At 40.9% G+C, this 25,421-nt stretch overlaps 1 protein-coding gene across 1 annotated transcript in view; it reads right to left on the reverse strand.

The window, feature by feature from the left end:
• Window positions 1-8,485: 8,485 nt before the first annotated feature.
• The window catches only part of LOC124270502 (gamma-aminobutyric acid type B receptor subunit 2-like), a 164,393-nt gene continuing 147,457 nt past the window's right edge, over window positions 8,486-25,421 (reverse strand). Inside the window, exons 15-23 of the mRNA XM_046705517.1 lie at window positions 24,111-24,212; window positions 23,345-23,569; window positions 16,264-16,422; window positions 15,520-15,658; window positions 14,264-14,420; window positions 13,342-13,479; window positions 12,886-13,031; window positions 9,057-9,115; window positions 8,486-8,587 (exon numbers count right to left, since the gene is read on the reverse strand). Coding sequence (XP_046561473.1) covers window positions 9,072-9,115; window positions 12,886-13,031; window positions 13,342-13,479; window positions 14,264-14,420; window positions 15,520-15,658; window positions 16,264-16,422; window positions 23,345-23,569; window positions 24,111-24,212 — 1,110 coding nt within the window. The 3' untranslated portion in view covers window positions 8,486-8,587; window positions 9,057-9,071. The remainder of the gene's footprint in view (window positions 8,588-9,056; window positions 9,116-12,885; window positions 13,032-13,341; window positions 13,480-14,263; window positions 14,421-15,519; window positions 15,659-16,263; window positions 16,423-23,344; window positions 23,570-24,110; window positions 24,213-25,421) is intronic.

Consider the following 25,421-nt stretch of genomic DNA (forward strand, 5'->3'; position numbering starts at 1 on the left):
GTTGCGTTTTTGAGACCATTTCCTGGGTTCAATTCTGAGTTTGGGAAGGAATGTATTTGCTCAGGTAAAGTTAGAGATGTTGTCAAAAATATACAATCAAAACATTAAATGAGTTTACAGTTATCCGTTTCTGCGAAGGAAAATTCCAAACTGACGTTTCTTATGCTGCTTAGTATAATTTAGTTAAGGTATCTGTTTGGAAGTAAGTTTGACGAGATGCATATTTCTTAGAGATATGTGTCTGTGTATGCATAGGTCTTTACATATCTCTTGAACCATCCTTGAAACAATGTTCATGTGTAAATTTATCTCTAGATGTGTCTGTTTAGATTCTTTCTTTGTTTAGACGTCGGTCTCTACTTACATGTTGGTCTCTGTTTAGAGGTGTATCTTTATTTAGATGTTGGTCTCTGTTTAGATGTTGGTCTTTGTATAGATGTTGGGCTCTACTAAAATGTTGGTCTCTGTTTAGAGGTGGATCTTTATTTAGACGTTGGTCTCTCTTTAGATGTCGGTCTTTGTATAGATGTTGGTCTCTACTAAAATGTTGGTCTCTAGATGTAGGTATCTGTGTAGATGTGCGTCTCTATTTTGTGTTGTGTGTTGCCGATCTCGGTTTAGATGTAGGTCTTGATATGGATGCTTGTCTCTGTTGAGGTGTTGATCTCCATCTTTCTAAACTGTGGCCTAGATACACAAAAGGGCCTTTCCAAATGAGGACAGTCCCGATGTAGGTGTCAGTTCAGATGTAGGTGTCTATGTAGATTTAGCCATGTTGATGTATTTAGAGCCAGGTCTTAGTCTTGACAGATGATTCTGTTTCTGGTGACTCTTGGCAATTACAGAGGAAATGAAAATGCTACCCAAAATCTAGCATTTTGTACCAGAATGCTAAATGTGAGGAATGTTTTGTAGTCTTGTGTTCTTTCTTTTACCAATGTACTGATCTTAGGTGTTCTTATAATGGTGTCATGTTTCGTCTCTGATATGGACAATGCATGAGGAATGCGGACTAAGGGAACATTCACTCACTCGGATATTGACAATATGTTCGCGATGCGTTTTAATGTCATGGGCTTGTGTCATGTATGTTTGTTTATGTCATGATTATATGTTGTGATGGGAGTTAGGACACCTTGTATGCTGTGATGGGAGTTAGGACACCATGTATGCTGTGATGGGGGTTAGGACACCACGTATGCTGCGGTGGGAGTAAGGACAGCATGTAAGCTGTGATGGGGGTTAGGACACCATGTATGCTGCGGTGGGAGTTAGGACACCATGTAAGCTGTGCTGGGGGGTAGGACACCATGTAAGCTGTGATGAGAGTTAGGACACCATGTAAGCTGTGATGGGAGTAAGGACAGCATGTAAGCTGTGATGGGGGTTAGGACACCATGTATGCTGCGTTGGGAGTTAGGACACCATGCAAGCTGTGCGGGGGTGGGGGGTGGGGGTAGGACACCATGTAAGCTGTGATGAGAGTTAGGACACCATGTAAGCTGTGATGGGAGTAAGGACAGCATGTAAGCTGTGGTGGGAGTTAGGACACCGTGTAAGCAAATGTCAGACATACTGTCAATTTAAGACAATTTTGCAAGTTGAAAGATATCTGTCCTTAGACATTCCATGGTGTTACAAACATGTTTTAAGCCAGTTCAGATGTAATAACTTCAAACTTGCCATTGAAACAGGGAGGCATAATAATACACTGTACTGTAATAGAATCTGTTTATATTGTCAAAGCAAGGGCATGTCATTAGTTGAAGATGAATACCACCTATTGATGGTTTGTCAACGCTATAAAGATGCAAGAATTGAATGTTTCCACCATACCTATATTAGAAACCCTGATAGGCAAAGTTTTGCAAGACTTATGTCATGTGAGGATGAAAATGTTTTGACAAGTATTGCTAAGTTTCTGATGAAGGCTCGTAAAATTAGAAACGCATAAATCTCAGTCAACATTCTACACATTAAGATTTATATGTTATTTCTTAGATATGTTATGCCTATACACTGTGCAAGTATGTCAGACACCTTATAAAGCAAAGTACAACATACTGTCATTTTATGACACTTGTGTAAATTGAAAGATTTATTTCCTTAGAGGAATACCATTTAAAATGTCAGTGTTTAAAAATGCATAAGATAGAATGTTTTCCACCTCGCCTATATATTGGTAACCCGTGTAAGATAGTCTTGTTAGACTTGTGCCATCTAAGGATGATGTTTTGATAAGTGTTGCTACTTTTTCTTTAGAAGGGTATATTATGCCTGTACATTGTACACAAATGTTTTCACAGCTTTCAGAGGCAATAATGTATGACCATTACTGGTTTTACCAGCATTAAACCAAAATGTAAAAACATTCTGTAATGTGGGCCATGGCCTTGTATACTGAAAATAAATCTGTCTGTCTGTCTGTCTGTCTGTAAGCTGTGCTGGGGGTTAGGACACCATGTAAGCTGTGATGAGAGTTAGGACACCATGTAAGCTGTGATGGGAGTAAAGACAGCATGTAAGCTGTGATGGGGGTTAGGACACCATGTATGCTGCGGTGGGAGTTAGGACACCGTGTAAGCTGTGCTGGGGGTTAGGACACCATGTAAGCTGTGATGAAAGTTAGGACACCATGTACGAAAGTTTTGCAAGACTTATGTCATGTGAGGATGAAAATGTTTTCGGACAAGCATTGCTAAGTTTCTGATGAAGGCCGTAAAATTAGAAACGCATAAATCCAGTCAACATTCTACATTAAGATTTATATGTTATTTCTAGATATGTTATGCCCATACACCGTGCAAGCATGTCAGACAATCTTTATGTTAAAAGTACAACATACCGTCATTTTAAGGACACTCTGTGTAAATTGAAAGATTTATTTCCTTAGAGGAATACCATTTAAAATGTCAGTGTTTAAAAAATGCATAAGATAGCCAACCTCGCCCATATATTGGTAACTCCGTGTAAGATATTCCATAGACTTGTGCCATCTAAGGATGATGTTTTGATAAGTGTTGCTACTTTTCTTTAGAAGGGTATATTATGCCTGTACATTGTACACAAACGTTTCACAGCTTTCAGAGGCAATAATGTATGACCATTACTGGTTTTACTCAGCATTAAACCAAAATGTAAAAACATTCTGTAATGTGTAAGCTGTGATGGGAGTAAAGACAGCATGTAAGCTGTGATGAGAGTTAGGACACCGTGTAAGCTGTGCTGGGAGTTAGGACACCGTGTAAGCTGTGCTGGGGGGTAGGACACCATGTAAGCTGTGATGGGGGTTAAGACACCATGCGTGGTCTGGTGGGAGTTAGGACACCATTTATGCTGTGGTGGGTGTTAGGACACCATGTATGCTGTGGTGGGTGTTAGGACATGTTGTTAGCTGTGATGGGGGTTAAGACACCATGCGTGTTCTGGTGGGAGTTAGGACACGATGTAAGCTGTGATGGGCTTTAGGACACCATGTAAGCTGTGATGGGGGTTAGGACACCATGTAAGCTGTGATGAGAGTTAGGACACCACGTAAGCTGTGATGGGAGTAAAGACAGCATGCAAGCTGTGATGGGGGTTAGGACACCATGTATGCTGCGTTGGGAGTTAGGACACCGTGTAAGCTGTGCTGGGGGTAGGACACCATGTAAGCTGTGATGGGGTTAAGACACCATGCGTGGTCTGGTGGGAGTTAGGACACCATTTATGCTGTGGTGGGTGTTAGGACACCATGTAAGCTGTGGTGGGTGTTAGGACACGTTGTTAGCTGTGATTGGGGTTAAGACACCATGCGTGTTCTGGTGGGAGTTAGGACACGATGTAAGCTGTGATGGGCTTTAGGGCACCATGTAAGCTGTGTTGGGAGTTAGGACGCCATGTAATCTGTGATGGGAGTTAGGACACCATGTAAGCTGTGATGGGAGTTAGGACACCATGTAAGCTGTGATGGGGGTTAAGACACAATGTAAGCTGTGATGGGAGTTAGGACAGCATGTAAGCTGTGATGGTAGTTAGGACAGCATGTAAGCTGTGATGGGGTTAAGACACCATGCGTGATCTGGCGGGAGTTAGGACACCATGTGTACTGTGGCTGAATTTTTGACACCAAGTGGCGGGAGTATGTTTTGTCACGGCATGTATGGCAGATGGTTATTGTGCTAATATTAACAAGCTGCGCTGCAAGTATTACGTTGTAGTAATGCCACCAAGAGTGTTGTTCTCGTGATAATGGCAATAGGTGCTGTGCTAGCAGTAGTTTTACACAGTGCGTATCGTGGTAGCAGTGATAACACCATGTTTGTTGTTTTGGCAGTAACGGCACAATGTGTATTTTGGAGGGACTAATGAACCAGTGTGTGTGATGGTGGCGGTAATAACATCATGTTTGTTATAGTGTTAGTAAAGATGATGATGAGTGTTTGCAGTGGTAGGTGTGTGTTTGTGTCCGTGGCAATGGAAGCAGGTGTGTTTTTGTAACCTTATGTTTTCTTGCTTTGGAGGCAGTAAAGTTACTTAGTGTCATACTATTGCTATAGTATCATATTTGGTTTAGTAATTTACCGGGTGCATTGTGGTTGTAATGAAAACAGCATCGACATGGTATACTAATTATATGTATTGATGACATGTATATTCAAAACGGTATTGTCGGTACTCGGATGTATTGACACGACGTGTGCTTTGCAGCCACTAGTGTAAATTGTGTTGATAACGACACCTGGTGTTAGATTGCTAATAACGTTGTCTGTTGTGATGGTAACTATGTATGTTGCCTTCAGAAAGTAATGAGTGTGTTGGTTGTAATGACATAAGGCGTGCTGTATGATACCACCCGGTGTTGGATTTAGCAATAAAACTGCGTGTTGTGATGTTAACTATGTATGTTGCCTTCAGAAAGTAATGAGTGTGCTTGAAATGAGGTGTGGTGTGTAACACCGGGTGTTTTGTGCAGACAATGGCACTAGGTGTTTTGTGATGGCAATGACACCAGATGTAGATAACAACAGAATGTGTGTTGTAGCGGTAAGGCCACCGGGTGCAATGTGATAAAAGTATAAATGTTGTGCGCAGGTTATGACATTAACCGAGCAGTGGTGCTAATGACACCATGGATGCTCTTTAATATATGAGGTAGAACTGAGCACTCCAGATGTACATATTGGGAATAGTTACTAATGTTACATTTTATTGTGTGACAACTCTGGAAAATAACACTAAAACCAACATTTAATCTCATCAGTTGAACGTCATAGCCAGTCGATGCCATTTGAAACATATCTCTGGAATAAATGAATGAAAAACAAAATGGCCATTAACACAAACATCATACGTCTCGACTCATATTATCTAACTTAATGTGCCCGGTAATACTGGCGTTCTACTGGTTCTGTGCAACGTAATATGTTATGGAACATATCTCATCGTGTCATACTGAATCCGAGCTGGTGTTGATTAGCACTGGAACAAGTATTGTGGAATGCTTAAGTATGGAACACTAACCTAACGCTCTCGAGGGTGTTGTGTTTGTGCCGTCCTCATAAAATAATACTAGGATATCAAAGGAATGACGTATTTGATTAAAACTTCATATACCTGCCATCTATTATAGGTTTCATTCCTTTTTATGTAGTTTCAGTGTTAGTAATACCAGGGGACTATTCGGACAGAATGACTCTCAAATACTGGGTGTGCGGCTCCTGGACATCAATAACCTCTTGCCATGAACGTTGTGGGTGCAGTAAACATGCAACCTGATACAGCTGGTACAATATGAGACTTCACACGGCATGCCCTCCAGGACCGTGACGACCAATCAGATATCTGATGAGCGATGAAGCCACATTTTCATTAGTCAGCCCAAGCACACTCAGTGTGTGTTTTATATCACGTTAGATTATCTCGCTACTGATACTGATGAAAGGAAACATAGAACAGTCATTGAAACTACACCGATAGATACATTTCCGTTCCCGCCCTCAGTTTTAGTGTGGGGATAACAGTGGACAGTGCCTACAGATAGTAATACGTTATGGAATTCAGCTGTAAAATCTCATTAAGAAGCCAATACATGACCCATTGGTAATAAAATCAAGATATGAATTAAGGAATACTTTGACATATATTAGCTAAATAATTCACACAAATGCTGAATGCCTGGAAGTTGTTTCTCCCCGTGGAAGAGCATGAACTGTCGGCATATCTGGAGTTCTTTGGCAAAATTGTGGAAACGCAAGATCTTACCATTTCAACAAGACATACATAAATTGGTGATAATTAAATATATAACTCGTATAGTTCCACATGTTTCTTCATTACTCTCATCGATTACTATATTTCAGTTTTATCATTACGTGTGGACTGGCCATGGGTTTGGGAAGAAACGCCCATGTAACGCAGGTCTTTGATGTTTATCACTTTCAGGAACTCATAAGCACGGGTTTGGTGCTGACAAACCTTGAAATTTAATTAGGGCGAATTCGAGTCACGGTCATAAGTCTGGTATGGTCTAAACAACCCAACTGTACCCAGCTTATTGCGGTGACTTAGACGACCGTCTCCAAGAATCACCTCTGTGTATCCGAAAGTGATTACACTGCACTACAATTGCCCGACCTGAAAATAAATACCTGAAACGTGGACCCGAACTGTTATTTATGACAATTAATTACAAACTCGTCTTAGTTGCAGTCAAATTGGTATTAAAACTATTCATTTCCCCAAAGAATTAACACAAGCAAAGTAACGAATATATCACAGGATCTCCTACCACATCTGGTGGGTAACATCTGATTAAAACAGGGTCATTGTTTTAAAACGGCAATCATCTGGATTACCCCCAACAAATTGGACACACGTGTTACATACGGAGGGGATACTTTTTGTCATTAAGTTTACGGATTATTTCCTACATAGGCTGGATGGTCAAAATAGAATTTCAACAAAACTTCAGAAAAATAGAAAGTTTTTGAAGTGGTCAAGACACAGTTGGGTAATTAGAAATATAGAACTATATTTGCAACGACCACAATGTCACCAAATGGGTTCGAAACGATTTGGCATGTAAATATATTGACAATATACAGTATCTGTCTGTATAGGTTTAATTCTGTACAATATTTGAAAAATTGGTGTGTTCGGCGGATCCGTCAACTTAATAATATAAGCTTTTATGAGAGTGGTTTGTGTTGTAATGCTTCACAGAGTTCAACTTGGTAACATGCTTCAGATCTGGTTGTTTTTACATTTTATTTGTAAAAAACAGACACGTGCATCGTTTCCTACAGGATTTATATATTAGGGAAAGTAAAATCAATATTGTGGTATCATTATTGTCATTTGCTGGACAAAAAGCTGTAATTTCAAAACGTGTATCAAAACTCTTGATAAACGTCATTTACAATCAAATATGTACATATCATACAGATCTCATACAGTCTGTTCCAGATTACACAGTGGAGAGTAATCTGTAGCACTCCGAAGCTGTCCAATGGGTACCTGGAAGTATCATCGGGCAGGTTAACATTCAACTCCGGGACATTTTGAATCGATGATCACTCCGTCAATGGAAAGTTTGGAAGGAGAGTTGAATCCATGATGTTTCCAAGTTTGGAAATAACGCTTCTTCGCCCAGTATATTATTTACTCCACGATGTCATCTGAGATGTTACATAATAACCACTAGGGTTATACAATAACTTTAGAATACGCCTTCGGGTATGTTCGTTTCATGTTAACAAACATATATCCTGTACATGTCAATTACAAACAAAACCATTTAGAGTAAAAACTTTTATAGCAATTAAAAAAAACAAAGACATGTAGTTCCTACTGGCCAGGGCCGGTCTACAGACAGATAGTGATGTCACCAAAAGGCATCTTGTCCTTACGTTAGAAATGCTGGAACACATGTCAATCAACTTGCATAAATTAAACGTCACCATAACAACAGCCAATCAAATATCAATTTGAATCCCAGATCTAGAGCGGAAAATAAAATGATCGTCAACTATTGGCTGCCTCGTCCGTGCCTCGTGATGATGTGTGAATGCTCGATGCGCATGCGTAGTCCACTTATGCCCACATATACGCACATTTGGAGCGTGCATTATTTATTGCCACAATCATGCTGAGTGTAGGGAAGAATATACCATTATACGGTGTGCTCAGTCGTTGCTTCTCATAAACTCAATTTGATGTTTCCGTTTTCCATGATCACAAGAATCCACACGACGATGACACTAAAACGCGCACCTGAAACCGTCCATGTCGGATGAAGGTATATTTCCGTTTTTTCTGACCACACAATTTATTCACAACCCTCAAATGTCTTCCAGAACGTCACACTGAAACGTCACTCTGTGAGGGGACAGCTGTCGAGTGAGTTTAGGTTTGGCCCAGAGCCTGTCCATCGCTCTCACACATAATGGGGCTTTCTTGCAGTCATTTTGCACTATGTTTTCTTGCGGACTATTTTCCGACTCACTCTCTGTCTCTTCTGTAGCCTCAGTGATAGGCCAAATATTGCACGGGGCACTGTGGCGCCTTCCGCGTCCTAATTTCGCTGTTGAAAGGCGCGCTGTTATACCTGTTTATTGTTAAAAAATATTAGTGGATTTTAAACATTTGACACATCTCATGCAACGACACAATAACGCATGCTCAAGTAGAAGTTATCACACCGAAATGGTTACATAGTCTAACATATACTTACAGACTTACCTGTAATTAGAAGAATATCATCAGAACAGTTAATAGGAAAATTCTATCTATATCTAAATAAAGCACACATTTTAAACTAGAAATATTACGCCGTTTAAGCTTTAGATGCCTGATCTACAAACTAAACAATCTTATCTGAATTGCCTATGCATGACTATGACGAGTTATGTCAATGAATGACTATGAAGACTGATGTCGATGCATGACTATGAAGACTGATCTCAATGCAGGACCAACAACAGTGTTTTGTTAGTAGGGTGGGAGTATGTTAGTGGGACAGGAGCGATGTAAGAGCAAGTGTTAGTTCAGGACGAGCATAGCCCGACAAAACATACCGCCAAACATGCATACTATGAAAGCAGCGACCTGGTCGGGTCGACATCGTCATCATTCTCTGAAACAACCAAGGCGTTAGTTATGTTAGTGAAATGGAAGAGGGGATGTTGATCGACCTTGCCACACACCATGCTGTCAATATAATCTGCACTGCTGAGCACAGTGCCACTTGAGTTCATATATTGTTACTTATTCTATGGAAAATAGTTGAATAAAACATACTATCAGAGGAAGTTTAGTGATATCAATATTTGTTGTGAATATTAATCCGGTAAAATCTCTGATAACATTTCGAAACATATTTACGCGAAAGGTATTTTGGATGAGTGGGACCTCATAGAAAGCAAAGCAATGTAACAGTTGTTCGTTATGGTTGGTAAATTTTGAGGGTATGTTGCAATTGATGGTTGGAATGAACACATTTAAACATCACCAAACACCCAAACCAAAACCTAATATCTGCCAGTATGCTATCGTTGGTTTTCAGAAGTTTTTGATAATAAACATTTACATTAGAAAAGTATGACAGCGTGATTCACTGATGCACGTTGACACTTAGCGTTAACAAACCTTTCGATAACAACCGAGGCATGATGGATAAGTGGCCTTGGTGGCATGGAAGCCATCTATGTACGTATAATAATGATTATGACCACAGTTAGGCAGACAGGGGTTCGGCATTAAACTGGACACTGCTGTTCGCGCGGTGACTTGTGTGGCAAGATCGAGGACATCTGAAGGCTGCGTCGTGTTAGTAGAGTTAATAAAGACGTCCTTGCTGTTGGGAATGCGGGCTAACCGTCTCGCATTAAGCATTTTCGACGACGAATCCAAATGTCAAATTTCCCAATAATGCCAGACATGAGACAGGTTGACCTACACCCAAAAGCAAAGACAGAACAGATTGGTATCATCATGCTTAGTACTCTCACATGTCACGTTAAAACCCTGACTGGACACAAAGACTCAGAGTGGAGTGTTTAATTTCATTAGTATGAGATTTTTGTCGAAATGACAAAATACTGAAAGCACCCTTCTAGTGGATTCATCTCAAGAGAAGTCTAAAGAGAAGTAATATAAATTTGATATTTTTTGAAAGAAGTTTTCATTTTCCATCAGTGTAAATCTATCCCGTTACAATGGCCAGGAAACATATTGTCAGAATACTAGAGGCTTTTAAAATGCACTCATACTGGACTGTCTGAATGCCGTCAATAGTTCTTGTATATATAATAATCTTTCAATGCTTACTGCATATTTTGATAAAAGAGAATCAATCACAAATAATGCACCCTCTGAATCTAACATGTACTATATTTCTTACAAAAGGACATCTGCTGATGTAGCGATATTCTGAGGTTTCTGAAACACCCCTGAATGAACACCCCTATGAGACATAGTTTTAAAATCAGAAATATATTCCCATAACATAACATTTGCTAAATAATCCAACAAACCGCAGGATTTTGGAATAGTAACATTTTTCGAGTTTTGACGAATCTGGATCTGAAACACCTGTTCGTTACAATATATGGTTAAGGTGCATTGGACTAATTGAATTCTTTAGTGTTGAAATTAGCAGAATTACTTCATCAGACCGGAAGCCAAGTCGAAAAGAATGAACATGTGGAGATGGCTACCTGAATGGTTTCCTAGGAATTACTTTCAGTCAGACAGCTATATGTAAGGTTCTAGCTAAATTAAGATATTTACATACCTACATTACATGCTGAAATGGTAAATCACGTGACCATGCATAATTCACAAAGCAGCATAGGAAATACATGTCCACAGAGTTAATGAATGAGTTATATGATTTATGTCAAACCACACACATACAAATCGTTCCCAATTGCATTCAGTCTGAAACACAGAAATCAGATACTAGCATGCCGACGTATAAGGCAAACGGGTATATGAACCCCCTTAAACCGGATATATTACACTCCGGATTGAAGAGGTTTCAAGTTAGGGAGTATGATGATGGATATGGATACGACGAGTTTGATGTGGATATTGAAATATGTGCGAGATCTATATTGAATGTTAAAGTTGGAGAGTTATGCATGTGTTGCTTGCACGTATATAAATTGTTGCTGAGTTCCTTTCATCGGTGTAATATACATATTTATTAAATACACCCAATCAAACATTCCACTTTATTCTTTACGTGTTTCTAAGCGCATTCTGCTATCTGAGATAGAGCCCAGTTTTACATGTATCATCAACCAATTATTCACGATGATTTGTCACTATCAGAAACCAGCAACGTAACGTGCAGCATTTATTTTCGTTTGAGACGAAGAAAATTAGATTTCTATTCAAATGTTCAACGATGAAAGAACCGTAATTATATCTGAGGTCAGATGGCTTTGTATGAAGAAGTATCGATTCAAAAATAACAGCTTCGTGAACAAAATACAGAGCAGGTTGTTGGTTGATGTTAACAATATTGCTTCCCTCAATCGCACTACATGTTGCACAGAGGTTGAAAGTGAGTCGAAGGATGTCGTGAGAGTTGCATCAGCGACAATTAGTCAACTGATAATCCTGTTGCGTCAAGTAGAGAATCACATTCAACACTGAAGCCTTATGTTTCGCCAAGAGCAATCTGGGGCGGGCGTCTGTGTTTCAATAGGATGATTTTACAAAAATGAAGAGTCTATTACTGTTAGTGGATATATTTTCGAATCACTGATCATGAAGAGTAATAATGCCCTCTTTGAAGACTTAAAGGGACTGAAGGATCAAATCGACCTCTTTCTGGCCGGCATTTCACATATTTGTCTTGTTTTGTTCCCGCCGATGTCTCGCTTGGCTTTAATCTATCTCACGACAATTACGACCATTTTCCGGTCGATTACTACGCGTGCGACCACTTTACGGCTACGGCGATATTGTCATAATTCCATTACACGCAGCGTGTGTGATTAATGGCCCGTTTCTGCCAGGGCTGAGTCGGTCTACTCAAACAAAGAGATTTGCCTGCCGAGTGACGTTAGCGCGACATCGATGTAATTAACTAGACAAACGTAATTAAGAGTAAGATATACCCTGGAAGGTGCGTCCGTGACCTGTAACATCTATGGGCGATATTTCTCGCCTAACTCGTGCCAAGATCTAAAGGAACTCCTGACCACAATCCTGTCTACATAGCTGGGCACAACGTCATAGGTCACACCCGAACAGCTTCATCTTAATAAGGAGCTCTGTCAGCAAGTCCCTATTCCATCCCTCATCCTCATCCCTAAGAAAACACGTTTAGGACATCGGGCGTTCGTCTCTCCAGACTGTATTAGCTTTCCACGGCGTGCGCCATCACATTATGGCAAATAGTCTTGACTTTTTAATTATATATCTAAATTATCTGTCTGTGTCATTGAAAAATGTCTTAAAACAAACGTTGATCATTTGGATTTGTTCATTTTGATAATTCATTTTATATGACATTTAGAAAGAATTGTTTTTAAAAACAGGAATAATTTTCATGTTGTGTTCAATATTTAAAGTTTCATTTAAAATTTCAACACGAATGTATTAGTATCTAGTATATGCTACGACACACGATAACCATTGTAAGACCATCATGCACACAACACACATATACCACGAGTTAGGAGATACTCCAATACTAGTCGTTACAGACATTCATTCCATTGGAGATTGTTAGTGCAGGCAGTTTACGATAGGGCATGGAGGTACAGTGTTATTTTTACAATGATTCCTGCGAAAAAATAACATTGTCTTTTCAGCACTATCTTACACGGCCATAATGTTAGTGACAAAAAGTCAAGATCGGAAATACGGTTCGCTTGCACATGCGCAGACCTTGTAGGCTGGGAACGCTGATTGGCTCACTGCGATCCTGATCGGTCTCCGAGGAAACGTCCGAGTCCGCACGCAGCCTGGAGCAGGAAGGGCGAACTCTGCTTTCTACTGTTGGATGCTCTTCCTTTGCTATTCTATCAGGCATGCTGCAAATAGACCGATGATTAACATTCGATTAACATGTGAAAGAAAACGTCTTTGCCTCTCGTTTTTTTGCTGTAGAAAAATCGATGCGATGATGGGATTTGGGAACAACACGTGTGAAGCGAGAAACAGTAGTTTTTCATGTAGCAAAAAACGCCTGACTACGTAGGAAACGTGATATGAATCTCGCTCGCTCTAACTCTTCTTACCCCGCATATGATATATTTTCGCCCTGAGATATTTTTCTCAGCATGTCTTGTTTTGTAGGTAATGAAAGAATATCAACAAAATCAATGGCAAAACAAAACTTACCTATCAAAATTAACTTTAGGTTTAGGTATGTCTATTTCAGGAGGTCCCAGATAGACTCCCCCGAACGGATCATCATCGTCATCTTCCTCCTCGGCTGGAGATAGCACGTTGCAGGTGCGTGAAGTCAGACCCTTATTTCTTAGCAACAGAAAAGTGATTATAATGAGAATTCATCTCTGGGGATCGTTTTCTGTTTTATGTGAGTTTTATGCCACCTTGGCATGATGGAATATAATGAAGCTCTAATTAACATCACAGCAGCACGAAGGGCCATTTAGGACAACCATGTACCAGGGACATTGGTCAACGGCCTGACCATCATCTTAAGGTCTGATGTCGCACAACCTGCAGGGTATTAATGCTTTCAAAACCTTTTCGTTCTTGACGTTGCCTGTTCCAAATTGAACTCATTCTGCCCCAGGAGTTAAGAACAAAGAGTATCCGCGTGCAGTAAATTTAAAGATAGGGGCTCCGTTTCACAAAACGGATCTTGGGCAATGACTTTCAAAACTGTTTTTTGAGAAAAGGGAGTGCCGCCTGTTGACTACTCTGTTGCATAATTAGTGTTGTCGAAGGGTGCATATCACTTTAACAAACCTGGGGCCTAGTTACACGTTCATATTGATTAAGGTTTTATCCCGCTTTAAACAAAACTTCCATCAATATCACGATTGGAACAGTCCTGGCATTCGGCTTGACAACACTTTAACCAGTTGGCTACTGTAGGTTATGGGTAGTGTTATGTTGAAATAGAGACAATACCAGGGAAACTTTATCAACAAGGACCCCATTCCTTAAAGCGGTTCTTGCGACATGTTAACGGTGACTCCTGTCTGGAACATGGGTTCAAGGTTGTACTGGCAACATAGCTTCGTTGAACGGCGCCTGGAGCAGTGATCTGTGTGACACAGCATGGACCTACCTGAGATCCGCTAGTTCTATAACCTCTGGTCGAAGCCTGTCAGTGAGTAATCGGACTTTGGACGTCCTGGCCAAGGGCGGAGAGTCGGCCCACAGACTCGTGGTACCGCTGACCTCGGAGTACGTGGAGGTGCAGTCAGCCTCGGAGGCACTGGAAGCTAACGGGACATTTGAACATTAATGATGCATCATTCTGAGATTAGCAGTGGTTATATACGTGTAAAGTTCATGTATTGTGGATGGGGATGAAGACAGCTGTGTACTGTGAAAGAAAACCTGGGGCGGTACTTCTGTCCACAGGGGGCGGTTAACTGAAGGTTTTATTGTGATGTGTGCGGTGTAAAGAGTGTACAGGAGAAGGGGAACGAACTACACTTGACAGGGAACAGACGACAGTAAACTGGGAACAGACGGCGGAAGAACGGAAACGGATGGCTGCTTGTTTGTTGCTAAACGAAACCTCAACTTCATGACGGCAGTCTGTGAATAGTAGTGGCTGGACCAGACAATCCAGTGACTGACCTCATGAGCATCGATCTACGCAGTTGGGACACAATGACATACATCAACCTAGTCAGCGAGCCTGACGACAAAATCCAGTTAGTCGGTTCTTTCGAAAAGCATGGGGTATGGAAACCCGTGAAGGTCCGGGTTGGAATATTGATCTTCACTAACCATTGCTTGTCGTAAGAGGCGACTAATGAGACCGGGTGGTCAGGCTCGCTGGCTTGGTTGACACATGTCATCGGTTCTCAATTGCGCAGATTGATGCTCATGCTGTTGATCACAGGATTGTCTGGTCCATACTCGATTATTTACAGACAGCCGCCATATAGCTGGAATATTGCTGAGTGCGGCGTAAAACTAAACTCACTCACTCAGTCACTCATGGGTATGGAAGACCTATTCTAACCCAGGTCATCACGTGTCCACATACTGCAGAAACGAAACAGACGGTAGAAGGGGAACGGAAGACGACCGAAGGAGATCGGATGACAGTAGAAGGGGAACAGACAACGTGAGAAGGGTAAGAGGCTACGTTGAAGATGAACTAAGAAAGATCAATATTATATCTTAGAAACTAGAAGGGATGCGACGACGATAGACGTTTGGCAGATGGTGCAACGCACAGAAGACTGTGAGATGATGATAGAGAAGGGCAGGCAGCACACGACGGAAGGACGACGGACTCTACAACCAGAGGATTCTGGTGCGGAACTCCAAATTCCGGTCATTTCAAGGAACATGGGTACTCACAACGAGATATTTTGCTGGGCGAGACATCCGAGACCCTGAGCTCCAGCACCTTCTTGTGCACGGCGGATCTGATGCCCAGGTCGTAGGTTGACGCTTCCTCACCCAGCTGCTCCAGTATATGCTCTACCTCGGAGGCTCGCTGCAACACCATCACAACCAGAACATACAGCAACTACAAACACCATCTCCGTTCGAATAACAATTTAGCGTCGAACTAGATTATGCATTCCTCATGTGCTGATACAAAATATATCGAGATCATATTAGTGCTAAATATTAATATTTATGTGTTTCTATCTGTAAGTAACCGGATTGTAAAGTGTATGGGATCAGTGAAGTCATTACTAACAAGTTTGAACTTTATTCTTGTTCGAGTGTGGGTTTTTTCATTGAGAAACGATATGTCAACACAGCTTTGAAAATGTATAACCTCATCATTTCCCCAATTAAGAAAGCCTTCGGAACACATGAACAACAAACACATTTGGCAGTGTTAATGATACATGTTTGTCTGTATAGAGCAAAATCAACATTCAAGAACATAACTATATTCATTTTTGTCATTCCACAAAAAAATGTCATTACTGAACAAAGGATCAGCGTACATAAGGTCAGGCGTGAGGTTTTGAGATCTCAGTTCCCTTATAACTAAGTGGCACTGAACATGCAAGGTTACTGGAAGTGAAGTTCCAATGCACATTTTTAAAACATGTATTACAGTGTATGTATCACTACTGTACTTACCTGAGCTAAAATCTCTCTTAATTTCCTATTTTCATCTCCTATAGTTCTAATTTTCAGCTGGAGTTCGCTACTATCTGTGGCGTCTTTCTTGGACGTCTTCTTCAGCGTTGCTCGAACACGCGTGTCGTTACCCTTGGGGTTCCGCCGTAGTGTAATCATCTGCAACACATACATCAACATACACACACTGCAACATCACATACATAGTGTTACACTGTAACAACACAAGCATATACGTGTATACGGGCAGTTACCGCACGTAAGGTAGATGCAGTGTTGTACGAAATAACCTTAGAGCTAAAGTGATCCCACATCTTAACACAGACTTAATAAAGTCTTAGCCCCGATCCAGGGCCCCGATTTTCGAAGCTCTCTTAGCACTAAGATAGTCGTAAGTGCCATACATTAACATTAACTTACGACTATCTTAGCGCTAAGAGAGCTTCGAAAATCGAGGCTCAGATCTGTACACTGAAGACAATGACAAAGTTGGAAAGCTATTTCATCACAGTTGTATGGTGATGTCAGAGTCCATTTATTCACGGGGCGGTGGGGTAACCACGTGGTTGAAAACGTTCACTCATCACGCCGAAGACCCGAGTTACATTTCCCACATGGCTACAATGTGTGATGCCCATTTCAGGTGGAATATTGCTAAATGCGGGCGTAAAACTATACTCACTCACTTTATTCACTTACAATGTGCAACTTTTTAATTCTGCCAAAAATGTCTCTTCTCAACATGATGTATATTTTTCTACCAAAACCTGCTTTGAATATCACATTAAACCTTAGCTACTCAGCTAAAACATTTTGTATTATGTATATATGATATATTTTTGTATCTTCTCTCATATGTATTTGTTGCCGTATTACTATATCTAATATCTGTATACCATGTTAGATATGTTTGAGATCCAGCACTCAAAACGCGCATGTGGTCTCTATTTAGTTAGTTTGTGGATAAATATTCCAGTAGACCATCCAGTATATTACCTGATCAATCATGTCTTCAGTAAACATCACATTTCTCTCCGGTAAAGGTAATCTTTTAAATGCTTCCGCGGCAATGATGAGTGCAACTACCCAGGACATAAATTTTGCAAACACTTCATGAAATATGTTATACGAGGTTTTCAGTATCAAGTATGTAATGGTGCTTTATGCTCCATAGCTTCCTCGTTGATATTTACCATGAGGAAGTTTCAGCCACACAGAACCTCCAGGCCCACCTATATACACAACGTAAGTACCCTTGTGTATTACTTTAGTTGAACTCTACAGTCGAGAGACTGTAAAAACAGCTGGTCGAGACATGGTTAACGGTGACGGGCCCTCCCATTATACTCAAGTCGTTTTATGACCTGACGCTGATATTCCGTCAAGTCCAGTGCGGTCATGTGGGTTTGTCAATTTGTCTTGCTAGGAGCTGAATCTCACCAAACTATAAATAATGTAAGGTGAACGGACCTTATGACGGTCTTATGTGTGTAGGGTGGGAAACTTTACAAGCTGTGTATCAGTCCCTGATGAACAATCCTCGCCATTAGGACGCCATAAAGCTGTCCTACGTTATAACCAAAATGTATTTCATCACAAACGAGGGCGCAATTGCGTGGTTGTTGGTGGACGAGATGGTGGTTTAGTATCACACAGAAACACGTTCACCTGTCAGATGGGAAATGATTGAGCCCAACATAGATGTACTAGAATGAGTGAGTGAGTTTAGTTTTACGCCACACTCAGCAATATCCCAGCTATATGGCGGCGGTCTGAAAATAATCGAGTATGGACCAGACAATCCATTGATCAGTTACATGAACATCCATTTACGCAATTGGAAACCGATGACATGTGTCAACCAAGTCAGCGAGCCTGACCACCCGATGCCGTTAGTCGCCTCTTACGACAAGCATGGGTTAGTGAAAATCAAATCCAACCCGGATCTTCACGGGTCCTAATCACTAAGAACTTGTCCGAAATAGTTCGTGGGCGAAGTAAAACGTTTCTTAGTGACGGACATGTTAACAGACAGACGGATGAACGACAGGACGAATGGTGTGAAATGCTGACAACTCAATCCCAAATACCAGCTCACTTAAACACACTCGCTGTGAGCTCAATGTCCTCATGTATTTTTAAAAGGAAAAACAGATATTACTGACTTAAAGATTAGAACGTGTTTCATAATAAGTGGAAATTGCTAGTTTACTTGTTGGCAGTAACGCGATGATTGCTATTGAAAAGAAAATTAACATCCTTGAAAATTGAAAATTTTCTTGTCAAAAATTCCGATAATTGAAGAAAAGAACTATTTTGGCTGAACAAGAAAAGCTCTATCGTGACAGTCCTGCACGTGAGGAAATGGCAGATACCACGTGATACATGACAGGGCCCTAGTTAGTGACATTAAAAAAATGAATGTCAAGAGCCATTGCTATTACGTGACTAAGTAGGTCAGATCTCTGTCCTCACAAAATTGACAATATTTCAGAAACATCATTCATAATTCATTAAGTTATTTGATCAATATGTGAAAAAATGTTACATGATAATGACTCTTTGAAAGCGCCTATTATGAGACGGTATTAGTTCGGTCTGGTTTTAGCCAACAGAAAACTGAACAGAAGAATAGGGCTGGATCATGAAGGTTCGTTATACTGTGTAATTACAATGTGCATCCAAAGGAAAGCAGGCTGGGCAGCACTAAAACAGCCATGTTCATATAGATGATACTATAGTGAGTGAGTTAAAATTTAAAGTCATATCGGCAGCATTTGAGCCATATCGTGACTGGAAAAGTTATGTATACACGATATATACGTGTATTTACTATAAAATCCTGTCATCAAATAAGTTTAAAATAACTAAAGTATCACATATGTTGTTGAAAACTAGTATGTTACCATAAAGAGATATATATCCATACCTAATAACACAAAATAAAATAAAACGGACAATGGCTCGCCAGTAAAAGGGGTTGTGAGGACTTACAATAAGATTACAATCACAAAACATACTTAGCGAAATCACAGAAAATGTTCGAGACATACGGATTTATTAGACCTGTGCATGGGGAAGATTAAGATGTAAGCTCATAGTATTATGGTCTTATTCCCTAGAAAGTTAATTCGTGAGCGAGTTTGGTTCCCTAGAAAGTTAATGCGTGAGCGAGTTTGCTTCCCTAGAAAGTTAATGCGTTAGTTTGTTCCTTGAAAGTTAATGCGTGAGTTTGGTTCCCAAGAAAGTTAATGCGTGAGTAAGTTTGGATCCCAAGAAAGTTAATGCGTAAGTGAGCTATTTCCACAAAGAGTTAATGCGTGAGTGAGTTTGGTTCCCAAGAAAGTTAATGCGTAAGTGAGCTATTTCCACAAAGAGTTAATGCGTGAGTGAGTTTGGTTCCCAAGAAAGTTAATGCGTAAGTGAGCTATTTCCACAAAGAGTTAATGCGTGAGTGAGTTTGGTTCCCAAGAAAGTTAATGCGTAAGTGAGCTATTTCCACAAAGAGTTAATGCGTGAGTGAGTTTGGATCCCAAGAAAGTTAATGCGTAAGTGAGCTATTTCCACAAAGAGTTAATGCGTGAGTGAGTTTGGCAAGAAAGTTAATGCGTAAGTGAGCTATTTCCACAAAGAGTTAATGCGTGAGTGAGTTTGGTTCCCAAGAAAGTTAATGCGTAAGTGAGCTATTTCCACAAAGAGTTAATGCGTGAGTGAGTCTGGTTCCCAAGAAAGTTAATGCGTGTGGGTTGGTCGCGTGAGTGAGTTTAGATCGATTAACAAATTATCGGTTGGGGTTAACACATATCCAATCATTCGAGGTCTCTGTGTCGTAAGTTATACAGAAATCACGAGAATTTGTTGATTCCGGAGGTAGAATAACTACATTATAATATATCTGAGTAATTCCTCCACTTAAAGCACCGCCTCCGTGGTGTAGTTGTTAGAGCGTCCGCCCGGAGAGCGGAAGATCGCGGGTTCGATCCCCGACCGCGTCATACCAAAAGACGTTAAAATATGGTACTTGTTGGTCCCTGCCTGGCGCTCGGCATTAATGGGTACAACAAGGACTGGTCGGGTCGGAGTCAGTATAATGTGTCTGAGTGGGGTATTCATGCTTCACTGCGGCATGGTATCTCAGTGGGCTAGCACTATAAAACCAGCTTCAGTCTGGGCTAGTACAAGCAGCCACACATACACATACACACGGATGCACGTCGTCATATGAGCGAAATATTCTCAAGCACGACGTTAAACCCAATTTCACCTCACCTCACCTCGACTTAAATCACCTGATGGTAGGTGTATATCTTGTGTATAATTGTGTACAATTATCAAACACAGCGCCAGCTTCACTTGCTTCAATCGTACGTTCTGATTGACCAAATTCCTGGCTATGAATCAGAGGCATGAACAATATGATGATACAGCATCGGGTGATGGAGGTGTCAGCCCTTAGGCACGGAATGACGTGGAAACTACGTTAGTTCAACCGCAACATCTCCTGTCTGAAACACTCCTTCACCACAAGGACGCTGTGGATATCCCTCGCACATGTCGAGTGGTATATGTTCACGCGGTCGTCACAGGAGCTATATCCTGATTGGAAGTCGACATGAGCTGCTATCAACGAAAGGTCAAACGATGCAGCACATGACAGCAATACAGTATAAGTGCCCCGTGTCCCCACAAAGATGCTTGACATACATTGTCATTACCTCTACACAAGCGACATACTGTCCCCCTTTAGCCTCGCTTCAGGACATCGTGCCTGGTTGCAATTTAGCTGTCAACCCCTCCTCGACATATTTTATGGTGACACGCAAGTTGTATTTTCCTAAAACCAAACAATTTATTGCTGTTTTCCATTTCTGACTTGTTGGCATGTATTGGTTTGAAATGACGACCAGGGAGTATATTAAGTGGAAGCACTTGTCACTGACGGCAGTGATGGTTACTTAGTCCGGGCAGAACATAATAACAGTAGACATCGCCATCTTTATATGTGATGGTTTACATACATGAAGTGTCAGTACAATAGACATGGTATATATAGGCCGTGACGGTATAGGTCACAGGTCCATATGGGTTCCAGTGACGGTGTCATGACCATCCATTAGTCTGAACATCTGAAGGAATTAGGCTTGGCAGTTCGTCTGTGTTGTTAGGTTAGCTATCTAAGACACTTGCCATGGTACGACTCCGTGAAACTACACACGTGGTGCACTCATGATACTTAACTAGACAATAAAACATTGTTATTCCGTCCCATGGATATGGAATCACTGTCCCTGACAATTACTTTTAGGCATGTCAAAACCCCTTCAAGAACATTATTCAGTACACATGATTCCTTAACAATCGATGCAATGTACGTTTGCTATCGACAACGATGTAACGTCTCTTTACGATACTGTTTATTTCACTGCCAGAGGAGATAATTAAGAATCCTTGGCAGCGTGTCATGACAGTAATGTAATCTTTGAACTCTTTGTAAAGAAACGGCGTAACATTGCCATTATAAAAAACCCAACAAGGAATAATATTGTTGCGAGGAAAAATGGGTCCTGATGCATGTTTCCTGAAACTAACGAGACAGGATTATCACGAGGAAAGAATGTTGGAAGTCCGAAGGGAAATAATGCAGTCTTTTATATGCCCCATGAAAACAACGATGTTTATGATTGTCTCTTGTAAACAATGTTTCCAGTCAGAGGGGAAGTGATGATGTCTTGTATGCGTCCTCTGAAAACAACCAGGTTTAAGTTTTGGAGGAGGAAACACTGTTTAAAGTCAGAGGGGAAATAATGCTGTCTTCCATACGTCCTATGAAAACAACGAGGTTTAAGGTTGTGACTAAGAAACAATTTGAAAGTCGGGGGTAATTAATATAGTACGTGTTATGAAAACAAAGATGGATAAGATTATCACCAGGAACTATTTAATTGTCAGGGGTAAAATGTCAATCTTCCTATGCAGTGCGCGAAATAGCCACTGGCCCATTAGCCCGTGGATAGAAAAAATCCAGTCGAGCCAGTAAATCCAGACCAGCTAGTGAAATTTCATGGGGTCATTTGTTGATGGTAATTTACCTTTTTGTAATCTTTGGCTTAGTTTCTACATTTGCATTTCGGGCTAGTGAATTATTTTGTGGGCTAGTAACTTTCAGGCCTATCTTGCCCAACTGGCTAGCAAAATTTGGAAAGTATTTTGCACACTGTTCCTATGTACAACTCGTACCTGGAAGCAAGATGGTGGCTTCGTATCACACAGAAACACGTCCACCTGTCAGATGGGAAATGATTGAGCCTACATACATGTACTAGTAAGACATAAGGAGTGAGTGAGTGAGATTAGTTACGCCGCACTTAGCAATATTCCAGCTATATGGCGGCTATGACATAAGGAAACAATGCAGGTTGAATACTAGTATTTTTGAAAAGAAAACCTTTGTCATTGTCAGGAAATAATGTTAGCTTATCATGTATACAACAGCTCATACTGACTTGTTCTGAAATCGGAAAGGATGAAGGCGCTTATAATTATGATTAACCTTAGGGTCAAACTATCAATTTCATTTCACAACGACAAACTGTAAACAGGCGCGGTGGGGTAGCCTATGGTTAAGGCATTAGCTCGTCACGCCGAAACCTGGGTTTGATTCCCCATATGGGCACATGTATGAAGCCCATTTCTGGTGTGCCCCGCTGTGATATTGCTAAAAGCGGCGTAACACTAAACTAAACTCACTTACTCACTACTGTAAACATATTATGATAAGTCAGGTTTCCAGAGCTCCAATACTACCAGAGAAGATCCGGGTCGGAATTGGTCTTCAGTAACCCATGCTAGTCGTTGAGGCGACTAACGAGATCCGGTGGTTAGGTTAACTGACTTGGCTGACACAAGTCATCGTATCCCAGTTGCGTAGATCGATGCTCATGCTGTTGATCACTAGATTGTCTGGTCCGGACTCGACAATTTACAGAGTGCCGCCATATAGCTGGAATATTGCTGAGTGAGGCGTAAAACTAAACTCACTCACTCCCTCCAATACTGAGACGTAGCCTGTTTGTGTACCTACCTTTGGCATAAACACAAGGCACAGTGTGATTGTTGTACAGAACAGGATACAGAGGCTGATGATGATGAAGGAGGAATTGGGCTGGTCCTTGATGAGGAAAGACACAGCACCCCCGCACACGCACATAATGACCACGTTGTACACGCTCATGCCGATGTACTTGGAGTCGTTCAATGCAGGGATGCTCACGTGTCGAGTTTCCCACGCCAGAAAACAACCAAATACCTGGGAAAGAAATTCATACCGAAATGTTAATATGCATACAACAAACTCAACAACATGTATTTCGATTCATTACCTCAAAACTGGAATATCGTTTCCATGTTTCTCTATATTGTTTGTATTCATAAAAGGAAAACTGCTTAAATTTTGTTGTTTTTTTACAGTTTCTACAAGCATTTGTGTATGGTGGTGAAATGTGACAAGTCTGTGTCCAGGATCAAAGCGCTTGATTAACTCTATGAAATTGTGTCAAAACACGATACGTAATATTTGCCTTAGAAAATCAGAGTAGACGAACATGTTCCTTTAAAGTCACATATAATCTGGTATACATTCAATGTTCTGTACGCCTATTATGATATTTGGATTGTGACTTTGTATTACACGTCTATGACCTTTCTCAATTTAGGCTGCCCTCCTACATTAGCTGATACAATCAAATAGAAATGACATGCCGTTTGAAACTACTCTCAAAACACACAAACTCTGTCCATGTGCGTGTGTGCGCGCTCGTGCGCATGTGTGTGCGTGTGCGTCCACTTACAAGGAGGAGGCCTTTATATGCATAAATGGATCCCAACCAGATCTCCATAAATTCACTCTTGCAATATTCTAAAACAGGAGTAACACTGTAGTCCTCGTAAACCTAAATGAGAAAAAAGGAAAGTCATTAGAAGCAGGCTTCCAGCAGCTTATCAAACAGCCCATGTATTTCACAACGTCGTGGAAAATCCAATATCATAAAATGCAACCCATGCATTCAGCGCCCACAGGTTGTGTTTCAGTTGTGAAAAGGTTATCGTTATTTGGCAAGAGTAACATCAATGAATTATCTATTTACACACATCTTTCCACAACAGACAATACTATTTACATTTAAGATCAAAATGTGTTAGAAGAGGCAATGACCTATGTTCGTGTTTCCTTGGACATTTCGTATTTTACGAAACGTTGAATTTCTCGAAAATACGTGACACTTTGAAAGAGGCCATAAGCGTTACATTACTGAAAAATCTATCGAGTTCTACAAACACGATCACATTGGAATAGGACGACAAAACTAATTCAAACCAAATCTCGTTCACCAATTTCTAGTTTATATCGCATAAACGTTAAGCGGTAACAAGGTATTACCAAGACGTGCCTCCAACCCCCTGACTGAGATCCCTACCCCAAGAAGCCGCTGAAGTATTGTGTCCCGCACGATGGGTTGTCTCAGCGCTGACATGGGAGCAGGAACATCAGACTTAGCTCAAGCTATTGGTGGTGGAGGTGCAAGTGTGATGGAGACTAAGAGGTAATTGAATCTGAGGCTGTATTCCGGGAGGGTACCAGGGAACACAAGACGATCTCACCTCTCCCAGCGGCGCCATCTCTGCCTGTATAACCCACGGCGTCCTCCGTAACAGCCGGGTTGAGACTTCCCGCGTAATACCTTCATCGTCTACGACAGCTAAGACATGCTCTTATTGTATTTTCATTTCCTAGATTGCTCATTTTCTATTTAAACCCATTTGAAGTTTCATCGCAAAGTGAATTGGCTGTACCTGTGTGGGTAAACACGTGAACGCTGAAATGCGAGTTTAACACTTAGTTGTAATTATAGTGAAATAACGACAGTATATATAACTGTTTAAATCCATCACTGTCATTATAGTCTACCGCCGTGGTTGTTGCTGTCGTGGAGGGTGAAGTCGGGGGCTATTTAGTGAGCAAGCGCAGCTCTACATGCCAGCGTTTAAATGGATGTCTGTTTCAGTATTAGATTTAATACTCGGTGTGCCTGAAATTGACATCAACGAAGAAAAGCACTGGAACGGCTGTCGTTGGGTCAAAGCATCAACAGCGTGGTAAA

This window comes from Haliotis rubra, unplaced genomic scaffold (assembly GCF_003918875.1).
Source record: "Haliotis rubra isolate DU_JTF1 unplaced genomic scaffold, ASM391887v1 Scf152, whole genome shotgun sequence".
NCBI classification, from domain to species: domain Eukaryota; kingdom Metazoa; phylum Mollusca; class Gastropoda; order Lepetellida; family Haliotidae; genus Haliotis; species Haliotis rubra.